At 48.6% G+C, this 23,318-nt stretch overlaps 1 protein-coding gene across 1 annotated transcript in view; it reads left to right on the forward strand.

Moving 5' to 3' along the window:
* Positions 1-23,318, forward strand: part of scp2a (sterol carrier protein 2a) — a 105,363-nt gene that overhangs the window by 50,299 nt on the left and 31,746 nt on the right. The window contains exon 11 of the mRNA XM_059984326.1: positions 10,534-10,641. Coding sequence (XP_059840309.1) covers positions 10,534-10,641 — 108 coding nt within the window. The remainder of the gene's footprint in view (positions 1-10,533; positions 10,642-23,318) is intronic.

Raw genomic sequence — 23,318 nt, forward strand, 5'->3', positions numbered from 1 at the left:
TCCCCTCCTCGGTCACCATCATCACCACTTGTGCAGCACTCCGATCCCCTCCTCAGTCACCATCACCACTTGTGCAGCACTCCGATCCCCTCCTCAGTCACCATCACCACTTGTGCAGCACTCCGATCCCCTCCTCAGTCACCATCACCACTTGTGCAGCACTCCGATCCCCTCCTCGGTCACCATCATCACCACTTGTGCAGCACTCCGATCCCCTCCTCAGTCACCATCACCACTTGTGCAGCACTCCGATCCCCTCCTCGGTCACCATCATCACCACTTGTGCAGCACTCCGATCCCCTCCTCAGTCACCATCACCACTTGTGCAGCACTCCGATCCCCTCCTCAGTCACCATCACCACTTGTGCAGCACTCCGATCCCCTCCTCAGTCACCATCATCACCACTTGTGCAGCACTCCGATCCTCTCCTCAGTCACCATCACCACTTGTGCAGCACTCCGATCCCCTCCTCAGTCACCATCATCACCACTTGTGCAGCACTCCGATCCCCTCCTCAGTCACCATCATCACCACTTGTGCAGCACCGATCCCCTCCTCGGTCACCATCACCACCACATGCAGCACTCCGATCCCCTCCTCAGTCACCATCACCACTTGTGCAGCACTCCGATCCCCTCCTCAGTCACCATCACCACCTGTGCAGCACTCCGATCCCCTCCTCAGTCACCATCATCACCACGTGCAGCACTCCGATCCCCTCCTCGGTCATCATCACCACTTGTGCAGCACTCCGATCCCCTCCTCAGTCACCATCACCACTTGTGCAGCACTCCGATCCCCTCCTCAGTCACCATCACCACTTGTGCAGCACTCCGATCCCCTCCTCAGTCACCATCACCACTTGTGCAGCACTCCGGTCCCCTCCTCGGTCACCATCACCACTTGTGCAGCACTCCGATCCCCTCCTCAGTCACCATCACCACTTGTGCAGCACTCCGATCCCCTCCTCAGTCACCATCACCACTTGTGCAGCACTCCGATCCCCTCCTCGGTCACCATCACCACCACTTGTGCAGCACTCCGATCCCCTCCTCAGTCACCATCACCACTTGTGCAGCACTCCGATCCCCTCCTCAGTCACCATCACCACTTGTGCAGCACTCCGATCCCCTCCTCAGTCACCATCACCACTTGTGCAGCACTCCGATCCCCTCCTCAGTCACCATCACCACTTGTGCAGCACTCCGATCCCCTCCTCGGTCACCATCACCACTTGTGCAGCACTCCGATCCCCTCCTCGGTCACCATCACCACTTGTGCAGCACTCCGATCCCCTCCTCAGTCACCATCACCACTTGTGCAGCACTCCCATCCCCTCCTCAGTTACCATCACCACTTGTGCAGCACTCCCATCCCCTCCTCAGTCACCATCACCACTTGTGCAGCACTCCGATCCCCTCCTCAGTCACCATCACCACTTGTGCAGCACTCCTATCCCCTCCTCAGTCACCATCACCACTTGTGCAGCACTCCGATCCCCTCCTCAGTCACCATCACCACTTGTGCAGCACTCCTATCCCCTCCTCAGTCACCATCACCACTTGTGCAGCACTCCGATCCCCTCCTCGGTCACCATCATCACCACTTGTGCAGCACTCCGATCCCCTCCTCAGTCACCATCACCACTTGTGCAGCACTCCCATCCCCTCCTCGGTCACCATCACCACTTGTGCAGCACTCTGATCCCCTCCTCAGTCACCATCATCACCACGTGCAGCACTCCGATCCCCTCCTCAGTCACCATCACCACTTGTGCAGCACTCCGATCCCCTCCTCAGTCACCATCACCACTTGTGCAGCACTCCGATCCCCTCCTCAGTCACCATCACCACTTGTGCAGCACTCCGATCCCCTCCTCAGTCACCATCACCACTTGTGCAGCACTCCGATCCCCTCCTCAGTCACCATCACCACTTGTGCAGCACTCCGATCCCCTCCTCGGTCACCATCACCACTTGTGCAGCACTCCGATCCCCTCCTCGGTCACCATCACCACTTGTGCAGCACTCCGATCCCCTCCTCGGTCACCATCATCACTTGTGCAGCACTCCGATCCCCTCCTCGGTCACCATCACCACTTGTGCAGCACTCCGATCCCCTCCTCGGTCACCATCACCACTTGTGCAGCACTCCGATCCCCTCCTCAGTCACCATCACCACTTGTGCAGCACTCCGATCCCCTCCTCGGTCACCATCATCACCACTTGTGCAGCACTCCGATCCCCTCCTCAGTCACCATCACCACTTGTGCAGCACTCCGATCCCCTCCTCGGTCACCATCATCACCACTTGTGCAGCACTCTGATCCCCTCCTCGGTCACCATCACCACTTGTGCAGCACTCCGATCCCCTCCTCAGTCACCATCACCACTTGTGCAGCACTCCGATCCCCTCCTCAGTCACCATCACCACTTGTGCAGCACTCCGATCCCCTCCTCAGTCACCATCACCACTTGTGCAGCACTCCGATCCCCTGCTCAGTCACCATCACCACTTGTGCAGCACTCCGATCCCCTCCTCAGTCACCATCACCACTTGTGCAGCACTCCGATCCCCTCCTCGGTCACCATCACCACTTGTGCAGCACTCCGATCCCCTCCTCGGTCACCATCACCACTTGTGCAGCACTCCGATCCCCTCCTCAGTCACCATCATCACCACTTGTGCAGCACTCCGATCCCCTCCTCAGTCACCATCACCACTTGTGCAGCACTCCGATCCCCTCCTCAGTCACCATCACCACTTGTGCAGCACTCCGATCCCCTCCTCAGTCACCATCACCACTTGTGCAGCACTCCGATCCCCTCCTCGGTCACCATCATCATCACTTGTGCAGCACTCCGATCCCCTCCTCAGTCACCATCACCACTTGTGCAGCACTCCGATCCCCTCCTCAGTCACCATCACCACTTGTGCAGCACTCCTATCCCCTCCTCAGTCACCATCACCACTTGTGCAGCACTCCGATCCCCTCCTCAGTCACCATCACCACTTGTGCAGCACTCCTATCCCCTCCTCAGTCACCATCACCACTTGTGCAGCACTCCGATCCCCTCCTCGGTCACCATCATCACCACTTGTGCAGCACTCCGATCCCCTCCTCAGTCACCATCACCACTTGTGCAGCACTCCGATCCCCTCCTCAGTCACCATCATCACCACTTGTGCAGCACTCCGATCCCCTCCTCAGTCACCATCACCACTTGTGCAGCACTCCGATCCCCTCCTCAGTCACCGTCACCACTTGTGCAGCACTCCGATCCCCTCCTCAGTCACCATCATCACCACTTGTGCAGCACTCCGATCCCCTCCTCAGTCACCATCACCACTTGTGCAGCACTCCGATCCCCTCCTCGGTCACCATCACCACTTGTGCAGCACTCTGATCCCCTCCTCAGTCACCATCACCACTTGTGCAGCACTCCGATCCCCTCCTCGGTCACCATCATCACCACTTGTGCAGCACTCTGATCCCCTCCTCAGTCACCATCATCACCATGTGCAGCACTCCGATCCCCTCCTCAGTCACCATCACCACTTGTGCAGCACTCCGATCCCCTCCTCAGTCACCATCACCACTTGTGCAGCACTCCGATCCCCTCCTCAGTCACCATCACCACTTGTGCAGCACTCCGATCCCCTCCTCAGTCACCATCACCACTTGTGCAGCACTCCGATCCCCTCCTCAGTCACCATCACCACTTGTGCAGCACTCCGATCCCCTCCTCGGTCACCATCACCACTTGTGCAGCACTCCGATCCCCTCCTCGGTCACCATCACCACTTGTGCAGCACTCCGATCCCCTCCTCAGTCACCATCACCACTTGTGCAGCACTCCGATCCCCTCCTCAGTCACCATCACCACTTGTGCAGCACTCCGATCCCCTCCTCGGTCACCATCATCACTTGTGCAGCACTCCGATCCCCTCCTCGGTCACCATCACCACTTGTGCAGCACTCCGATCCCCTCCTCGGTCACCATCACCACTTGTGCAGCACTCCGATCCCCTCCTCGGTCACCATCACCACTTGTGCAGCACTCCGATCCCCTCCTCAGTCACCATCACCACTTGTGCAGCACTCCGATCCCCTCCTCGGTCACCATCATCACCACTTGTGCAGCACTCCGATCCCCTCCTCAGTCACCATCACCACTTGTGCAGCACTCCGATCCCCTCCTCGGTCACCATCATCACCACTTGTGCAGCACTCCGATCCCCTCCTCAGTCACCATCACCACTTGTGCAGCACTCTGATCCCCTCCTCAGTCACCATCACCACTTGTGCAGCACTCCGATCCCCTCCTCAGTCACCATCACCACTTGTGCAGCACTCCGATCCCCTCCTCAGTCACCATCACCACTTGTGCAGCACTCCCATCCCCTCCTCAGTCACCATCACCACGTGCAGCACTCCGATCCCCTCCTCAGTCACCATCACCACTTGTGCAGCACTCCGATCCCCTCCTCAGTCACCATCACCACTTGTGCAGCACTCCGATCCCCTCCTCGGTCACCATCACCACTTGTGCAGCACTCCGATCCCCTCCTCAGTCACCATCACCACTTGTGCAGCACTCCGATCCCCTCCTCAGTCACCATCACCACTTGTGCAGCACTCCCATCCCCTCCTCAGTCACCATCATCACCACTTGTGCAGCACTCCGATCCCCTCCTCAGTCACCGTCACCACTTGTGCAGCACTCCGATCCCCTCCTCGGTCACCATCATCACCACGTGCAGCACTCCGATCCCCTCCTCAGTCACCATCACCACTTGTGCAGCACTCCCATCCCCTCCTCAGTCACCATCATCACCACTTGTGCAGCACTCCGATCCCCTCCTCAGTCACCATCACCACTTGTGCAGCACTCCGATCCCCTCCTCAGTCACCGTCACCACTTGTGCAGCACTCCGATCCCCTCCTCAGTCACCATCACCACTTGTGCAGCACTCCGATCCCCTCCTCAGTCACCATCACCACTTGTGCAGCACTCCGATCCCCTCCTCGGTCACCGTCACCACTTGTGCAGCACTCCGATCCCCTCCTCGGTCACCATCATCACCACTTGTGCAGCACTCCGATCCCCTCCTCAGTCACCATCATCACCACTTGTGCAGCACTCCGATCCCCTCCTCGGTCACCGTCACCACTTGTGCAGCACTCCGATCCCCTCCTCAGTCACCATCACCACTTGTGCAGCACTCCGATCCCCTCCTCAGTCACCATCATCACCACTTGTGCAGCACTCCGATCCCCTCCTCAGTCACCATCACCACCTGTGCAGCACTCCGATCCCCTCCTCAGTCACCATCATCACCACTTGTGCAGCACTCCGATCCCCTCCTCAGTCACCATCATCACCACTTGTGCAGCACTCCGATCCCCTCCTCAGTCACCATCATCACCACTTGTGCAGCACTCCGATCCCCTCCTCAGTCACCATCATCACCACTTGTGCAGCACTCCGATCCCCTCCTCAGTCACCATCATCACCACTTGTGCAGCACTCCGATCCCCTCCTCAGTCACCATCACCACTTGTGCAGCACTCCGATCCCCTCCTCAGTCACCATCACCACTTGTGCAGCACTCCGATCCCCTCCTCAGTCACCATCACCACCTGTGCAGCACTCCGATCCCCTCCTCAGTCACCATCATCACCACGTGCAGCACTCCGATCCCCTCCTCAGTCACCATCACCACTTGTGCAGCACTCCGATCCCCTCCTCAGTCACCATCACCACTTGTGCAGCACTCTGATCCCCTCCTCAGTCACCATCACCACTTGTGCAGCACTCCGATCCCCTCCTCAGTCACCATCATCACCACGTGCAGCACTCCGATCCCCTCCTCAGTCACCATCACCACTTGTGCAGCACTACGATCCCCTCCTCAGTCACCATCACCACGTGCAGCACTCCGATCCCCTCCTCAGTCACCGTCACCACTTGTGCAGCACTCCGATCCCCTCCTCAGTCACCATCACCACGTGCAGCACTACGATCCCCTCCTCAGTCACCATCACCACGTGCAGCACTCCGATCCCCTCCTCAGTCACCGTCACCACTTGTGCAGCACTCCGATCCCCTCCTCAGTCACCGTCACCACTTGTGCAGCACTCTGATCCCCTCCTCGGTCACCATCACCACTTGTGCAGCACTCCGATCCCCTCCTCAGTCACCATCACCACTTGTGCAGCACTCCCATCCCCTCCTCGGTCACCATCACCACTTGTGCAGCACTCCGATCCCCTCCTCGGTCACCATCATCACCACGTGCAGCACTCCGATCCCCTCCTCAGTCACCATCATCACCACGTGCAGCACTCCGATCCCCTCCTCAGTCACCATCACCACTTGTGCAGCACTCCGATCCCCTCCTCAGTCACCATCATCACCACTTGTGCAGCACTCCGATCCCCTCCTCAGTCACCATCATCACCACTTGTGCAGCACTCCGATCCCCTCCTCAGTCACCATCACCACTTGTGCAGCACTCCGATCCCCTCCTCAGTCACCATCATCACCACGTGCAGCACTCCGATCCCCTCCTCAGTCACCATCACCACTTGTGCAGCACTCCGATCCCCTCCTCAGTCACCATCACCACTTGTGCAGCACTCCGATCCCCTCCTCAGTCACCATCACCACTTGTGCAGCACTCCGATCCCCTCCTCAGTCACCATCACCACTTGTGCAGCACTCTGATCCCCTCCTCGGTCACCATCATCACCACGTGCAGCACTCCGATCCCCTCCTCAGTCACCATCACCACTTGTGCAGCACTCCTATCCCCTCCTCAGTCACCATCACCACGTGCAGCACTCCGATCCCCTCCTCAGTCACCGTCACCACTTGTGCAGCACTCCGATCCCCTCCTCAGTCACCGTCACCACTTGTGCAGCACTCCGATCCCCTCCTCGGTCACCATCATCACCACTTGTGCAGCAACGATCCCCTCCTCAGTCACCATCACCACTTGTGCAGCACTCCGATCCTCTCCTCAGTCACCATCACCACTTGTGCAGCACTCCGATCCCCTCCTCGGTCACCATCACCACCACATGCAGCACTCCGATCCCCTCCTCGGTCACCATCATCATCACTTGTGCAGCACTCCGATCCCCTCCTCAGTCACCATCACCACTTGTGCAGCACTCCGATCCCCTCCTCAGTCACCATCATCACTTGTGCAGCACTCCGATCCCCTCCTCAGTCACCATCACCACCTGTGCAGCACTCCGATCCCCTCCTCGGTCACCATCACCACTTGTGCAGCACTCCGATCCCCTCCTCAGTCACCACCATCACCACTTGTGCAGCACTCCGATCCCCTCCTCAGTCACCATCACCACCTGTGCAGCACTCCGATCCCCTCCTCGGTCACCATCACCACTTGTGCAGCACTCCGATCCCCTCCTCGGTCACCATCATCACTTGTGCAGCACTCCGATCCCCTCCTCAGTCACCATCACCACTTGTGCAGCACTCCGATCCCCTCCTCGGTCACCGTCACCACTTGTGCAGCACTCCGATCCTCTCCTCAGTCACCATCATCACCACTTGTGCAGCACTCCGATCCCCTCCTCAGTCACCATCATCACCACGTGCAGCACTCCGATCCCCTCCTCGGTCACCATCATCACCACTTGTGCAGCACTCCGATCCCCTCCTCAGTCACCATCACCACTTGTGCAGCACTCCGATCCCCTCCTCGGTCACCATCACCACTTGTGCAGCACTCCGATCCCCTCCTCAGTCACCATCATCACTTGTGCAGCACTCCGATCCCCTCCTCAGTCACCATCACCACCTGTGCAGCACTCCGATCCCCTCCTCAGTCACCATCACCACTTGTGCAGCACTCCGATCCCCTCCTCAGTCACCACCATCACCACTTGTGCAGCACTCCGATCCCCTCCTCAGTCACCATCACCACTTGTGCAGCACTCCGATCCCCTCCTCAGTCACCACCATCACCACTTGTGCAGCACTCCGATCCCCTCCTCGGTCACCATCATCATCACTTGTGCAGCACTCCGATCCCCTCCTCGGTCACCATCACCACTTGTGCAGCACTCCGATCCCCTCCTCAGTCACCATCACCACCTGTGCAGCACTCCGATCCCCTCCTCAGTCACCATCACCACTTGTGCAGCACTCCGATCCCCTCCTCAGTCACCATCACCACTTGTGCAGCACTCCGATCCCCTCCTCAGTCACCATCACCACTTGTGCAGCACTCCGATCCCCTCCTCAGTCACCATCACCACTTGTGCAGCACTCCGATCCCCTCCTCGGTCACCATCACCACCACTTGTGCAGCACTCCGATCCCCTCCTCAGTCACCATCACCACTTGTGCAGCACTCCGATCCCCTCCTCAGTCACCATCACCACTTGTGCAGCACTCCGATCCCCTCCTCAGTCACCATCACCACTTGTGCAGCACTCCGATCCCCTCCTCAGTCACCATCACCACTTGTGCAGCTCTCTGATACCCTCCTCGGTCACCATCATCACCACTTGTGCAGCACTCCGATCCCCTCCTCAGTCACCATCACCACTTGTGCAGCACTCCGATCCCCTCCTCAGTCACCATCACCACTTGTGCAGCACTCCGATCCCCTCCTCAGTCACCATCACCACTTGTGCAGCACTCCGATCCCCTCCTCAGTCACCATCACCACTTGTGCAGCACTCCGATCCCCTCCTCAGTCACCATCACCACTTGTGCAGCACTCTGATCCCCTCCTCAGTCACCATCACCACTTGTGCAGCACTCCCATCCCCTCCTCAGTCACCATCACCACTTGTGCAGCACTCCCATCCCCTCCTCAGTCACCATCACCACTTGTGCAGCACTCCCATCCCCTCCTCAGTCACCATCACCACTTGTGCAGCACTCCCATCCCCTCCTCAGTCACCATCACCACTTGTGCAGCACTCCGATCCCCTCCTCAGTCACCATCACCACTTGTGCAGCACTCCGATCCCCTCCTCAGTCACCATCACCACTTGTGCAGCACTCCGATCCCCTCCTCAGTCACCATCACCACTTGTGCAGCACTCCGATCCCCTCCTCAGTCACCATCACCACTTGTGCAGCACTCCGATCCCCTCCTCAGTCACCATCACCACTTGTGCAGCACTCCGATCCCCTCCTCAGTCACCATCACCACTTGTGCAGCACTCCGATCCCCTCCTCAGTCACCATCACCACTTGTGCAGCACTCCGATCCCCTCCTCAGTCACCATCACCACTTGTGCAGCACTCCGATCCCCTCCTCAGTCACCATCACCACTTGTGCAGCACTCCGATCCCCTCCTCAGTCACCATTACCACTTGTGCAGCACTCCGATCCCCTCCTCGGTCACCATCACCACTTGTGCAGCAGTCCGATCCCCTCCTCGGTCACCATCACCACTTGTGCAGCACTCTGATCCCCTCCTCAGTCACCATCACCACTTGTGCAGCACTCCGATCCCCTCCTCAGTCACCGTCACCACTTGTGCAGCACTCTGATCCCCTCCTCAGTCACCATCACCACTTGTGCAGCACTCCGATCCCCTCCTCAGTCACCATCATCACCACGTGCAGCACTCTGATCCCCTCCTCAGTCACCATCATCACCACTTGTGCAGCACTCCGATCCCCTCCTCAGTCACCATCACCACTTGTGCAGCACTCCGATCCCCTCCTCAGTCACCATCACCACTTGTGCAGCACTCCGATCCCCTCCTCAGTCACCATCATCACCACGTGCAGCACTCTGATACCCTCCTCAGTCACCATCACCACCACGTGCAGCACTCCGATCCCCTCCTCAGTCACCATCACCACTTGTGCAGCACTCCGATCCCCTCCTCAGTCACCATCACCACTTGTGCAGCACTCCGATCCCCTCCTCAGTCACCATCGCCACTTGTGCAGCACTCCGATCCCCTCCTCAGTCACCATCACCACTTGTGCAGCACTCCGATCCCCTCCTCGGTCACCATCATCACCACTTGTGCAGCACTCCGATCCTCTCCTCAGTCACCCCAACATCATCACCACTTGTGACATCTGCGGCATACAGCTTTTTAATCCCAGCCTCTCTTCCTGCCATTGAAGGCCCATGTAGTTGTTAGAGGTGATATTTTCTGATGTATCCTGTTACAACTTCATTTTCAACAGTTCTAGTGAAAGATTATTAAGCATTTCCAAAAGTTCCTTCCTTTGTCTTTCCAGCAAGCTGCAATATTTCGCTTTTCTGTTCAAGCTTGTTAAGTAATCTGGTGCAATATTCTGATGCATGGTCTAGGCCTGAAACGTTGACTGTTAATTCCCATCCAGCGATGCAGCCTGACCTGCTGAGCTCCTCCAGCACATTGTGTGTATTGCTCTAGATTCCCAGCATCTGCAGTACCTCTTGCGTCAGGTAATCTGGAGTGCTGGAATCATATTTCAGCTCTCTGTCTATTTAGATTCTAATTCCTGTTACTGATTTGGTATTTGCTCTTCTAGGTAAAGCTGGAGAATTGATTGACAGAGGTGATAATACATATGGTGGAAAGTGGGTCATAAATCCAAGTGGCGGACTTCTATCTAAAGGACATCCATTGGGTGCTACAGGTACGAGCTGTTCTTGGTTGTAGGACTGCCACTAATTGAAAGAAAGTAACCTGGAATAATGTGCTACAAAGATAGGAAAGCAGATTAACTCTGCTATTTCGGCAAATGTTCCAATGTGACCTGTAAAACTAAGGAATTTATGTGGAACCAGGGATACAAGTGAGATCCTAAGTGAATATTTCTCATCAGTGTTCATCAGAGGATATGGTGACTGGAGAGTGAAGGGAAGGCTATGTTGTGACTGTGGAGGGCATTTCTTATCAGGAAGGAGAAAGTGTGAATAATATTGGAGTGGATAAAGACCCAGGGCCAGAGAGGATCAATCCCAGGATGCTAAAGGAAGCAAGGGAGGAGATTTCTGGGGTCCTGGCAGAGATCTTTGCATGTTCGTTAAGCGTGGGTGAGTTATGAGAAGATGAGGGAATAGACCCTTATTCAAAAAGAGCATTATAGGTAAACCTGAAAACTGCAGGCTGCGTCAGCCTTGCATCAGTGGTAAGGAAGTTGCTGATAAGGATTGTGAGGGATAGGATTTATGTTCACTTGGAAAGGCAGGGACTGATTGGGAAGAGTCAGCAGAGTTTTGTTCAGGGGAGGTAATGTTCCAAAATCTGGGTTTTTCTTGTGGTGGGGGGGAGGAGGTAACCAAAGAGATGATGAAGGTGGGGTAGTTGATGTTGTCCTGATTGTGGAGGAGGCCAAGGATGGACATATTGGAATGGAATGGGAAGTTAAATTAAAATGGGTGGCTACTGGGAGATCCCGCTTGTTGTGGTGGATGGAGTATAGGCGCTCGGCGTAGGTTTCCCAAACTACATTGGGCCTCACCAATATACGAGGCCAGACAGGGAGACCTGGACACAGATTATGACCCCAACAGACTCACAGGTGAAGTGTCGCCTCACCTGGAAGGACTGTTTGGGGCCCTGAATGGTACTTTATGGCCTACTCCAGGGTCGGCAAAAGGCCAGACATAGCTTGGAGGAACAACACCTTATATTCCAACCTGATGCATGAACATCAATTTTTCAAACTTCCTGTAATGCCTCCCCTTCACCATTACCCACCCCTTTGTCCCTCTCTCATGTTATCTCCTTGCCCGCCCATTGCCTCCCTCTGGGTGTTCCTCCCACCACCCCTTCCCCATATTTTCTTTCTTCCATTGCCTTCTGTCTCTTTCATCAATTTCCTAGCTCTCTGCTTCATCCCTCCCCCTCCATGCTTCACCGATTGCTTGGGGTTTCTCCCTCTCCTCCCCCCCCCCCCCCAACCTTTCAAATCTACTCCTCAACATTTTTTCTCCAGTCCTGCAGAAGAGTTTCGGCCCGAAACGTCAACTGTACTTTTTTCTATAAATGCTAGCTGACCTACTGAGTTCCTCCAGCATTTTGTGTGTGTTGCTCGGATTTCCAGCATCTGTAGATTTTCTTCTGTTTGTGATCTCAACTGTGAGGTAGTGCACTTTGAGAGGTCAAATTCTGTTAGGATATGTAGAGCAAATGGCAGGGACCTTATGGATGTTACTGTACTGACAGACATCGTGGTGCAAGTCCATAGCTCCCTGCAGGTGGGACACGGGGTCATGAGGTTGTGAAAAAGTCATTTGACATGCTTGTCTTTATAGGCTGAAGCATTAAGTATAGGAGTTGAGACTTTGCATTCGAATAAATGTTGGCTAGACCGTACTTAAAATATTCCGTGCCATTCTGTTCCCGCAGGAAGGAGTTGTTACCAGTAGAGTGAGTGCAGAAGAGGTTAAGCAGAATGCAGGGCTATCGTTATAAGGAGAGATTGGACAGGCTGAACTAATTCTCATTGGGATGTATGAGGCTGAAGAATAATGTTATGAGGGGCGTAGATAGGATAGGTAGTTATAATCTTCCCAGGTTAAGAGACTTGTCTGGTTTTACCTGGAAGTGTGTGTGAATATGATTTTTTTTTCACATTATCATTGCCTTTATAGAAACTGTCTTACATGCTTATAGTCATAAACAAAATATCACGGTGCTCGGAAAATCTGTTGAATGTTTAGAGAAATCTGTATCATCTTTCATTGAAATAACAGTTGCTGTATGTGACAATCAAAACAGGTAATATTGATTCATGCAACATCATGCACGTAGGTGTGTTTCAGTAATTTTACAAATAACATTTCCTTTACATAGAGAGCTCCTCCACTAGCGCATCTATTTCATGGGGGAGCTTTATCTCAATGCTTCTATTCTCCTGTACATAAAACCCAGTGTAAAATGCATTAGCAGTGAAATTACCCTGACATTGGTATAATCTGTGAACATAAAAATTATATAGAAACATGTTTCTGATGTCTTGTAGGGCATTGTGTATCCCCCTCCAATAGTCTTTGATAATGGGGCATTCCCAAAAAATATGATAATGATTTGCATTTTGATTTACACAATTTCTCCAGTAAACAGGGAGGTTACTATCATAATGGGATTTCTGAGAGGGTGTAATAAAATATCTTATCAAGTTTTTCCATCCAAACTCCCTCCATTTCTGTGAACTGGTACACTTCCATTGATACCTCCATATTATTGTCCATTCTTCCTCAGATATAATTATCCCTTCTTCCTTCATTTTGTTTTAATGTATGAAATTGAATGTGTTTTAAGATTTGACAAACCCTTATACATGCTTGAAATGATTCTACTACTGTTATCTGAATTATATGCTTTTCTAAATAGCTCTATCAAGCATATACTTGGTTACATTTTTAAGCGTCCTATTAACAAATTGTCGCATCTGTAAATACCGATTTAAAAAATCTTATTTTTCTAATATATATTTCTCTCTGAGCATTTCCAAACCGAACAGTGTTTCTTCTTTCATTATGTTGCAAAGAACTGTTCTTCCTTTAGCTGTCCAGGCCTTAAATCTAGCATCCAGCTTATTCGGCATAAAATCCGAGTCATATGCACAACATTTAAGAATTGCAATATCTCCCTCTAGATTATATTCTTTTATAGTAGTTTTCCATATTTTAAGAGTCAATTTCACCCACGGGTTATCAATAGTATTTATGTACCTTTGTAGGTTGTTATCAGCCAACATTGCTTGTATGGGGATGGGAAGTACCTGCTCCTCAATGTTTTTCCATTGAGCGTCATATGATGGGTTGCACCAACATATCACAGATCTCAACTGTGCTGCAGAATAATAATCTCTAAGAGAAGGTAGGCCCCATCCCCCCACCTTTTCCTTTGCTAATTGCAAAGTTTTGAGACGAACTCCAGGCCTTTTACTTTGCCAAATATACCTTGATAACATCTTGTTCCATTCATTGAATTGATTTTGATTAATCTCTATTGGTAGGGTCTGAAAGAGATATAACAGTCTGGGCAGTATATTCATTTTAGTAGACTCAATCCTTGAACTGAGACTAAAAAAGTACTTTGTACTGTTTCAACCATATTTGCATCTTTTCTGTAGGCTGATGACCAAAACTGCACAAATACTCCAAATTAGGCCTCACCGACGTCTTATAGAACTTCAACATATCATCCCATTTCCTGTACACAGTACTTTGATTTATGAAGCCCAACACGCCTAAAGATTTCTTTACAGACCCATCTACCTGTGACACTACTTTCAATGAATTATGGAGCTGCAGATTATTTGCAATATACACAAAACGCTGGGCGAACTCAGTAGGCCAAGCAGCATTTATGGGAAAAATAAACAGTTGACATTTTGGGCCAAGACCCTTCAACGGGACTGGAGAAACTGATGAGAAGTCAGAGTAAGAAGGTCAGTGGTGGGGAGGAAGAAATACAAGGTAGTAGGTGATAGCTGAAACTGGAAGAGGGGGAAGGAGTGAAGTAAGGAGCTGGGAAGTTGATTGGTGAAAGATTTTTTCCTTATAAAGAAATGTACATAAAGAAATTTACATAATTTGAATCCTTTCAGGATTCAAATATTGAACATGATGACAGTTACTCTTGCATTACATTGGCTGCTGTTATCATGTCTAAAATTACCTGGTTTCTATTATTTTCAACCCAAACTCTGGTTTCGTAAATATTCATGGAGGAAAATGATTCCAGGAAAATTTAGTTTACTTAATGCCAATTGGAAAATATTTATGCATTTTCTTTTGTATTTTAGTGTCTTATGAGAGCTGCTTTGAAACCTGCCAAATTCATCTCATTCATGTCTTTTTTTCTTTAAATGTCATTCAAGAATATGGTGTTTCTATCCTTTCTGTCTGAAGTTACATTAAACACAGCTTATTTAAAGTGGTAAAGTTCTTGATTTTTTGGCATTGTCTATATTCATGCCTTGAGAATGTTGCTACAAATGTCAAAGCTAGTCAGCCCCTTCAAGAGACAAAGGGGAAAAAAAGGAGAAAGGTTTTTACAAATGTGTGACTATCTTTAACGTAGATAGTGATTTCAGAAAACCAAAAGAACCTGTCTGGCTTAATGTAAAGTATATCCTGAATTCATGCCATTTCCAAGAAGACTGTAAGACATTATGCAATATGGATAAATGATGCTATTTCAGAAATGTTTGACTTTTTTTCTCCAGATGGATTTATTCATTTGGCTATTAATTAAATGCAATTAACATGTACGGTTTACACAAGGGCAAGGTGACCTCCTTTATTGAACAGGAAAACAAAAAATAGTAGCCCAGAATTTCTGGTCAGTGTTGATCTAGCTGCACTCATTGCTGTTCTGCAGGCTGTCTGCAAACTGCCTTGTGTAGTTCGCTCAGTGGGAATTATTTAGAAGTATTCAATAACTATTAAAACATTCCATGAATTCATTTAAAGGCTAATATTGATTTTTAAAAATATTAAAAACTCTTTTAATAATTTAACCAATACTGAATTTGAAACTGTAAATCATTCCTGCCTGTGACTACATTAATATTACAGAATTTTATAGCATTACAATTCGACTGGAATTACCTTATGATTAATAATTTTTCAACCTAATTTTTGTGGCAGCAGCCTTTTCGGCATTAAAAATTGAAAAATTGCAGGAGGGTGAATTCTTACAAGTGTTTGGATCAACCATTTATCTTTTCACAATGAAGGAAGGGATAAGGTATAATTACAATGTTGATGTTGGCCCAGTAGTTTATATTCATTTCTCCTGTGTTTTTGATGTAAATCTTTAAATACTAATGTATGGCAATAATCTCAAAATTGATAAGAGAAATTACTGTAAGGTCCTGTACACCCTATCCTCGTTATATGCAGGGGATACATCCCTCACAGTCGACGCATAATGTGAATAATTACTTAAATGAAGAAAATAGGGATGTGTTCCAGAGGACTTCCTAAATACATTTTTTCTGTAATTTATTCACATTTTCATACCAATACGACACAAAAGCTGTACCACAAGGCAACATTCGTATTATATTTCACCAATTTAAGGTAATATTCAATGTAATAAATCATAGAAAGTTAACATACTAGGGTGTATGGTACTCATCAACAATGGCAGGTGTGTTCGCTCTAAGAGATGAGTGGTTGTTGTGTCAAGCAGCTTTACATGGAGAAGGTGGATGCTTGTGGTCGTCAGGATCATATCAGTCACAGCAAGGGGGTGAAGGAAGACTCACAGAACTCTTAGAACTGCTGGCAGCAGGAGATGACATCGATTTGAAGAAAGTGGTGAGGGTTGTTTGCTTTGCAGCATTTTGTTTTTCAGCATAAATTTGCTTGTAGGGAAGAAGGGTTGACGGCAGGGAACAACTAAAATGCTGACTCCGTTCTAAACTTGGGACCATGTCCATCGCCATTTGTACCGAGTGTTCCGACTTCCGCCATTCCCTCACCGTTGGTAAACTACCGGGATTTTAAAAATTGCTTGCAGCGTCTGAGCGATAGTTCACCGTAAAAGAAAATACGCCTTGAACGTGGATCACACCTTGGTCAAGTGGTTGAATCAGCGATGTTGTGTTAGGCGGCAGGAAACGCACTGTTATGTTAAGATGAATGTTGTCCAAATGTTCAGGATGGGCTGGCGCATTGTCAAACAACAAAAGAACTTTAAAGGCAAGATTCTGTTCCGGCAGTAGCGTCCCAGAGCTGTGTTACCTTCACCTGAATACACACTGTTTATTATTACCAACTTTTTTTCAAGTGTTAAAGCGGTTCTCTGCCGCTCGGCTGATGGCCCAGGACATGACATCGGACGCTTAGGAAGCATAGTTAAATATTTCAAGCACAAAATCACTGCACCGTAGGTAAAACCAGCAGAAGTTTAAGAGTGCAAGATCACGCATCCACACCTTACCAAAACCAATGCGAGACTGGTGGGAGTGAGACTGTGAGGCATGCGCACGTGACTTGTGTTGGTGGGAAAGCGATGCTCCTCACATAACTGTGGATCTGCATAGTCTGAAGTCGCATATAACGAGGATAGGGTGTATTTGAAAAATTCTGGAGAACATATCCTAATTGTAATTTTTGATAGTTTTTCTCACATAACTGTAGAAGAAGAAACTGAGTCTAGTTGAAGAACTTAAAGCTAAGAGCTATCAGCAATAAAACAAAATGGCCTGAGAGTTGGTGGGAACTACCTACTAGTTGGATCTACACTTAGTTGGACTGAATTCCCAGGTGAGGACTTACTGAATGAAGGAGGCTCTTACCCCATTGGCAAGGCTGCAGAATTCCCATGGGAAACCTCAGGATGTTGGCACTTCTTACATCAGTGTGGAATCAGTATGACAGTGCCAAAAACCTATCAAGAAGTTCCATACTTTGGTGCTTACATACGTTTACATCATGGTCTGAACTTATTGACGATTATGTAGCTACGGTTTTGGCAGTGTTGAGAATAATGAGAATCGGAATAGCCATGCCACTTAGAGGAGCTTTGGAAAGAAGTATTATGGTAAGCATGGATAATTAATTTTCCTAGATAGAAGCAGGAGTCATGAAGGCATCAAAATTACCATTTGTGAAGAACATGGATTCAAGATGTAAAATATTGTAGATTCTGAAAATTCAGTATGATGTTATATTCTCAAAACCAACCTGTAAAGCTTATTGTTTGCAAAATGGCAAGTGTCCTTTGGATTTTATGCATGAATTTAATTTGCTAAGTAAAAAGAGGTGTAGTTGTGTTTTCCTTATGATTTTACATACATGGTGTATGTACCTTCAGAAACCACTCTGCTGGTTCTAATTAGTTTGCTTTTCATATTTTATCGGCTGCACTTTTCTGCTGGCATTTTCCATCTGGAAAGCACACTCTGTGGCTTCGGAACAGGAAATTATTCCTTTTTTTCAGCACCCATATGTTCATCATATTAGCAGTGACCAATAATTTTTCTATGGTTAATTTAATGACTGCAAGATTTTGCAGAGATTTTTATTTAATTGCATATTAATGGTCTCAGTCTTTTTTTTTAGAAAATATGTAAAGCTAACCCACTGAGGCTTCAGAAATCCAGTTTTAATATAACCTCCTGCATGAATGTTACTGTTCCTGTAAATATATTCAGAAATGAATTGTTGGATCGTAATTGCAGTTAAATCATAAGGGAGGGAATGTTTATAAAAAGTACACATATTAATCTGAATGGGAAACAGCAGTTTGTTTTCTCTTTTCCCCTTGCCAGATGTTTTCTTCATGGGGGTTTGCAGTCAGATGTTCTCCAGTCCAGTCTGATAGTGGTAATCTGATATTCAGTGTCCAGTGAGAAAGACACAAATGTTCCGTGGCAAAAGTCAGTTTCCTCACTGAGGCCAGATGATAGAATATTGAAACGCCACAGGGTGTATTTGTCTGATAAAATAAAAGGGGAATTATTTCAGTATTTTTCGCTCGACTCAGCTGTGCTGAAACTAATTAAGGGGCCATTAGTCATGGATGAGCTCTGATAAGCTGAATCTAAACCAACCAGCTCCTAACCATTAACAGAGGCTTTGCAGTAGTGAATTTAAAGAGCAAATGTGAGGAAATCTGCAGATGCTGGAAATTCAGACAACACACACAAAATGCTGGTGGAACACAGCAGGCCAGGCAGCATCTATAAGGAGAAGCACTGTCAACGTTTCGGGCCAAGACACTTCATCAGGACCTGACGAAGGGTCTCAGCCCGAAACGTCGACAGTGCTTCTCCTTATAGATGCTGCCTGGCCTGCTGTGTTCCACCAACATTTGTGTGTGTTGTCCTAACCATTAACAGTTCACTCTCAGTGGCGCCGCGGTAATGTGGTTTGTGCTACGCTACTGCAGCTCTGGGCGTTCCAGAGTTCAATTCTGGTGCCATCTGTAAGGAATCTCCACGTGAAATGCGTGGGTTTTCTCCAGCTGCTCCAGTTTCAATCCGCAGTCCATAGACCTACCTGGTGGGCTGGTGATTATTGTAAACTGTCCCATGACCCAATTGAGGTTAATTGGGTTGGTGGGGTTGCTGGAGTGGAGGGGCTCAAAGGGCTGGAAGGGCTCTCTCCATGTTGTATCGCTAAATAAATGTCATAGGCTCCGGATAGCAACTAACAGGCCTCTTTGTTAATACCTGAGCTGGCTTACAACGGAGTGTTGAATCTACATACATGGGCCACTGAGTGTGTGTCTGTAGTCTTCTGCGGCTGCAGCCTATCCACTTTAAGGTTCAATGTGCTTTGCATTCTGAGATGTTCTTCTGCACACCGCTGTTGTAATGCGTTGTATTTGAGTTGCTGTCTCCTTCCTGTCGGCTTGAAACTGTCTTGCCATTCTCCATTAACAAGGCATTTTCACCTGCATTATTACCTTTCACTGGATGTTTTTCGTTTTCCACACCATTCTCTGCAAACCCTGGCGTGTGTGAAAATGCCACGAGATCAGAGGTTTCTGAGATGCTGAAACCACCCTGTCTGGCACCAACAATCATTCCACAGTCAAAGTCACTTAGATCACATTTCTTCCCCATTCTGATGTTCGGACTGAACTTGACTCATGATTGAGTTGCTACCACGTAATTGCCTGATTAGGTATTTACATTAATGAGCAAGTGTGCAGGTGTACTTAATAAAGTGGCTGCTGAGTTTATTTCCCAGTCATCCAACTGGTTAAATACTTACTGAGACCTGCTCAGTGTCGGCAGTTTGCTACACCTTTTCTAAAAAAAAATGCAATGAACCTTGCTGCCAACTTATTGTCATTAGCATCAAGCACAAAACCTAAGGATCTTGTCATTTATCTCTGCTACGGTAACTCCTTAGGAATGCAGAATATTGAGAGGAAATATTGCATCCATCAATCATCAACGGTTTGTCACATGAAGTCCTGATACTGCTCTTGACCCAGGACATCAACAATCCCTTATCTCAGGGGTTCCCAACCTTTTTAATATCATGAGTCCCTACCAATAAACTCAAGGATCTGTAGACCCCAGGCTGAGAACCCCTGCCTTATCTCCTCAAATGCTGCCAGATCCACTTCATTCCCCAGCAGTTTTTTTTTCCTTCCAGACTTCAGCATCTACAGTCTGCCTTCTCTCATTGTAGGTCTGTTTTTCTTTTTTTTGCTTCTATTTGACCATATTGTAATCAGATCTTGCTTGATTTACATATTTCAAAGTGTCTTTTGTTCATGTTCATTGCCTGGCAGGAATTGCTTCAGGGGAATAAGCAGTGAAGCTTTTCACTTTAGCAAGGAAAACAATAAAACATTTAAAAAGTGAGACCATTGAATGCTGGTGTTCAGATATACCTTGTGCAGGCAACACAAAGATACCATGCAGTCACCGCATCTGAAGAGAAAGACAAATGAACTGCTGGTCTTTATCATAAAACTGCAGGAGTGGAGAGCTCTTGCCACAAAGATGCAGGGCTTGTGTAAGAGCACTGCAGACAATTCTAGCCTCTTATTTAATGAATGTGTGTAGAAGCCTGTGAAAACATCTTCCTGGATCCACTCTGTCAAATTTCAGTGAGATAGAGGCCTAGAGGAGTCGATCTCTGCTCATTCTTCAGAAAGGAGATCAAAAATATGTATGTTACTCCAGAAGGAGACTCCATCAGGCCTAGTATAATTGCAATAAGACATTTTTAATGCTGTACTCAAATCATCGTGGAATAAAGGACAATATACTATTTGGTTTCTTAATGGCATGTGGACCTGTATGTTAGCTTTCAGTGACTTGGAACACTGTCTTTTACACTCAGTTTTATACACGGAATGATGTGTCAGTGAAGAAGGGCCCCCCCACCCCACTCCCCCCTCCCCCCAGGAAGGACTCTGGCTGCAGCTGATGGGAGGAAGGCCCTTGTCCAGGTCAACCCACGTAAAGCTTTGGGGCATGATACTGTACCTGGTTGGTTGCTGAGGGACTGTGCAGCCAGTTAACCGAGGTTATAACAAACATCTTTAAAATCTCTCTGGGATCTTACTGTCCCCTTCAGCTTCAAGGCAGCCACCATCATCCCGGTGCCCAAAAGGGCAACAGTAACCTGCTTCAATGACTCCTGTGCAGTGGTACTGACCACAACAATGTTTTGAGCAGCTGGTTATAGATCACATTAACTCCCATCTTCCTGCTACGTTGGACCCTTTCCAGTTTGCTTATCACTCAAATCGGCCTCTGCACTCTACTCTACACTGTCCTGTCACATCTGGAAAATGGTGCCTCATATGCTGTTTATTGACTTCAGCTGAGCATTTAATACAAAGAAGCTGATGGGTAGACTTCTCACTGGGTCTCAACATCTCTCTCTCTAACTGGATCCTGGACTTCCGGACAGTCCATGTTGGCAGAAACATCTCAAGCTCCATCGTGCTGAGCGCTGGTGCTCCCCAGGAATGTGTGCTCAGTTCACTGCTGACACACGACAGATCCAATTCAAACTGAATCGTCAAGTTCACTGATGACGCCACAGTGGTTGGCCTCGTCAACAATGACAACAAGGTTGCGTACAGAGTGGAGGTAGAGCATTTGGTAGAATGGTGCAAGAACAACGACTTGAGTCTCAACGTGGGCCAGATCAAACACTGAGATGATTGTGGACTTCAGAAAGGTGCAGGCTGACCACCACTCATTTGCCTACTCTGTGTAGAGAGTGGGAACACCAAGTTTCTGGGACAATCTCACCTCATCCCTCAGCACCACCTCTTTGGTCAAAGTAGCCCAGCAGTGTCTCCACTTCCTGAGGAGGTTGAGGTGAATGAGCTCTTTCCCCCATTCCCCCCCCCCCCACCACCATTTCAACCAAATTTTATAGGAGCATCATCAAGGATGCCTGACTGGTATTGGAACTGCAAGGCATCTGGTGACAGATCCCTACAAAGCATTGCGAGAACTGCCGAGAGGATCATTGGGGTCTGTCTTCCACCTCCCAGAGATATGCAGAGCCTTTAGCATTATCAGTTATCCCTCTCATCCATCCAAGAATCTCTTTAACTCCTTAGTATTAGGCAGGAGGTTCCATAGCATTAGGACAGGAGCTGTTAGAACGGGAAACGGCTTCTTCCCCCAGGCTGCAAGAGCACTGAACTACCTACCATCACCCAGTCTCAACACATATGAAATGCCAGTAGTATTATACTGTTTAATTTTTAACTTCTATTGTAAATGCACCTTACTGCTTGTTAATTTATTACTATATGGGTTGTGTGTTTGAGTTATATGTACTGTTGTGCACCTTGGTTCAGAGAAATGTCATTTTGTTTGGTGGTGTACACGTGTACCATCGATTGACAATAAACTGAACCTAGATCCCTGTTCCCCAATTTTTCACCATTAAAGTAATCTGTTTTGCTGTGTTGTGCACTGAATTAATAATTTCACATCTTCTCATTAAATGTCACCTGCTTTGTACTTGCTTACTCAGTCATCTTTCCCGCATCACCTTGAAACTTCATTTTTACCCTCCTTCCTACTCAGAATTCCTCTTTGTTTTGTTTCATCACAAACTTGAAATTAAGAAACCTGGTGCCCACTGACAAATCTTTGATTCAGGCACTGATCCTTGCAGTACCCAGCTAGTTATGGACTGAAATGCTAGGAAAGAACATTTTTCCCCACGGTTTGCTGTTTTCCTGATAGCTAATTCTCAAACCAAATCTACTCCCCAAATTTGCTCTAAGTTAATTGACTAAGCTCTGATGTAGGAACCATTTTGACTGTCTTCTAAAAATTTAAATACCCTTCTGTTGTTTCCTTATCTTTTCTGGTGTTTGTATCCTTCAAGAATCAAAGTCAGCTTATTATCAAAGTACATATATGTCACCATATACCACCATGAGATTCATTTTCTTCCAGGCATTTACAGGAAGATGAAGAAATACTATAGAATTTATGAAAAATGGGCTCCAGGAGATTAGTCACATATGATTTTCCACTCATAAATCTGTGCTGAATCTACTCTTCCTACTATTAAGAGTGGTGATATCATATTATGTTGGACAAAATGTTATGCCATAATATGAATATTGTGTACAGTTTTGATCACCATATTATAGGGTTAAGCTGCAGAGTATACAGAAAAGATTAACAAGGAACACACACAAAATGCTGGTGGAACACAGCAGGCCAGGCAGCATCTATAGGGAGAAATGCTGTCGATGTTTCGGACCGAGACCCTTCGTCAGGACTAACTGAAAGGAAAGATAGTAAGAGATTTGAAAGTAGGAGGGGGAGGGGAAAATGCAAAATGATAGGAGAAGACCGGAGGGGGTGGGGTGAAGCTGAGAGCCGGAAAGGTG

Source organism: Hypanus sabinus, chromosome 11, assembly GCF_030144855.1.
Source record: "Hypanus sabinus isolate sHypSab1 chromosome 11, sHypSab1.hap1, whole genome shotgun sequence".
Lineage (NCBI taxonomy): Eukaryota > Metazoa > Chordata > Chondrichthyes > Myliobatiformes > Dasyatidae > Hypanus > Hypanus sabinus.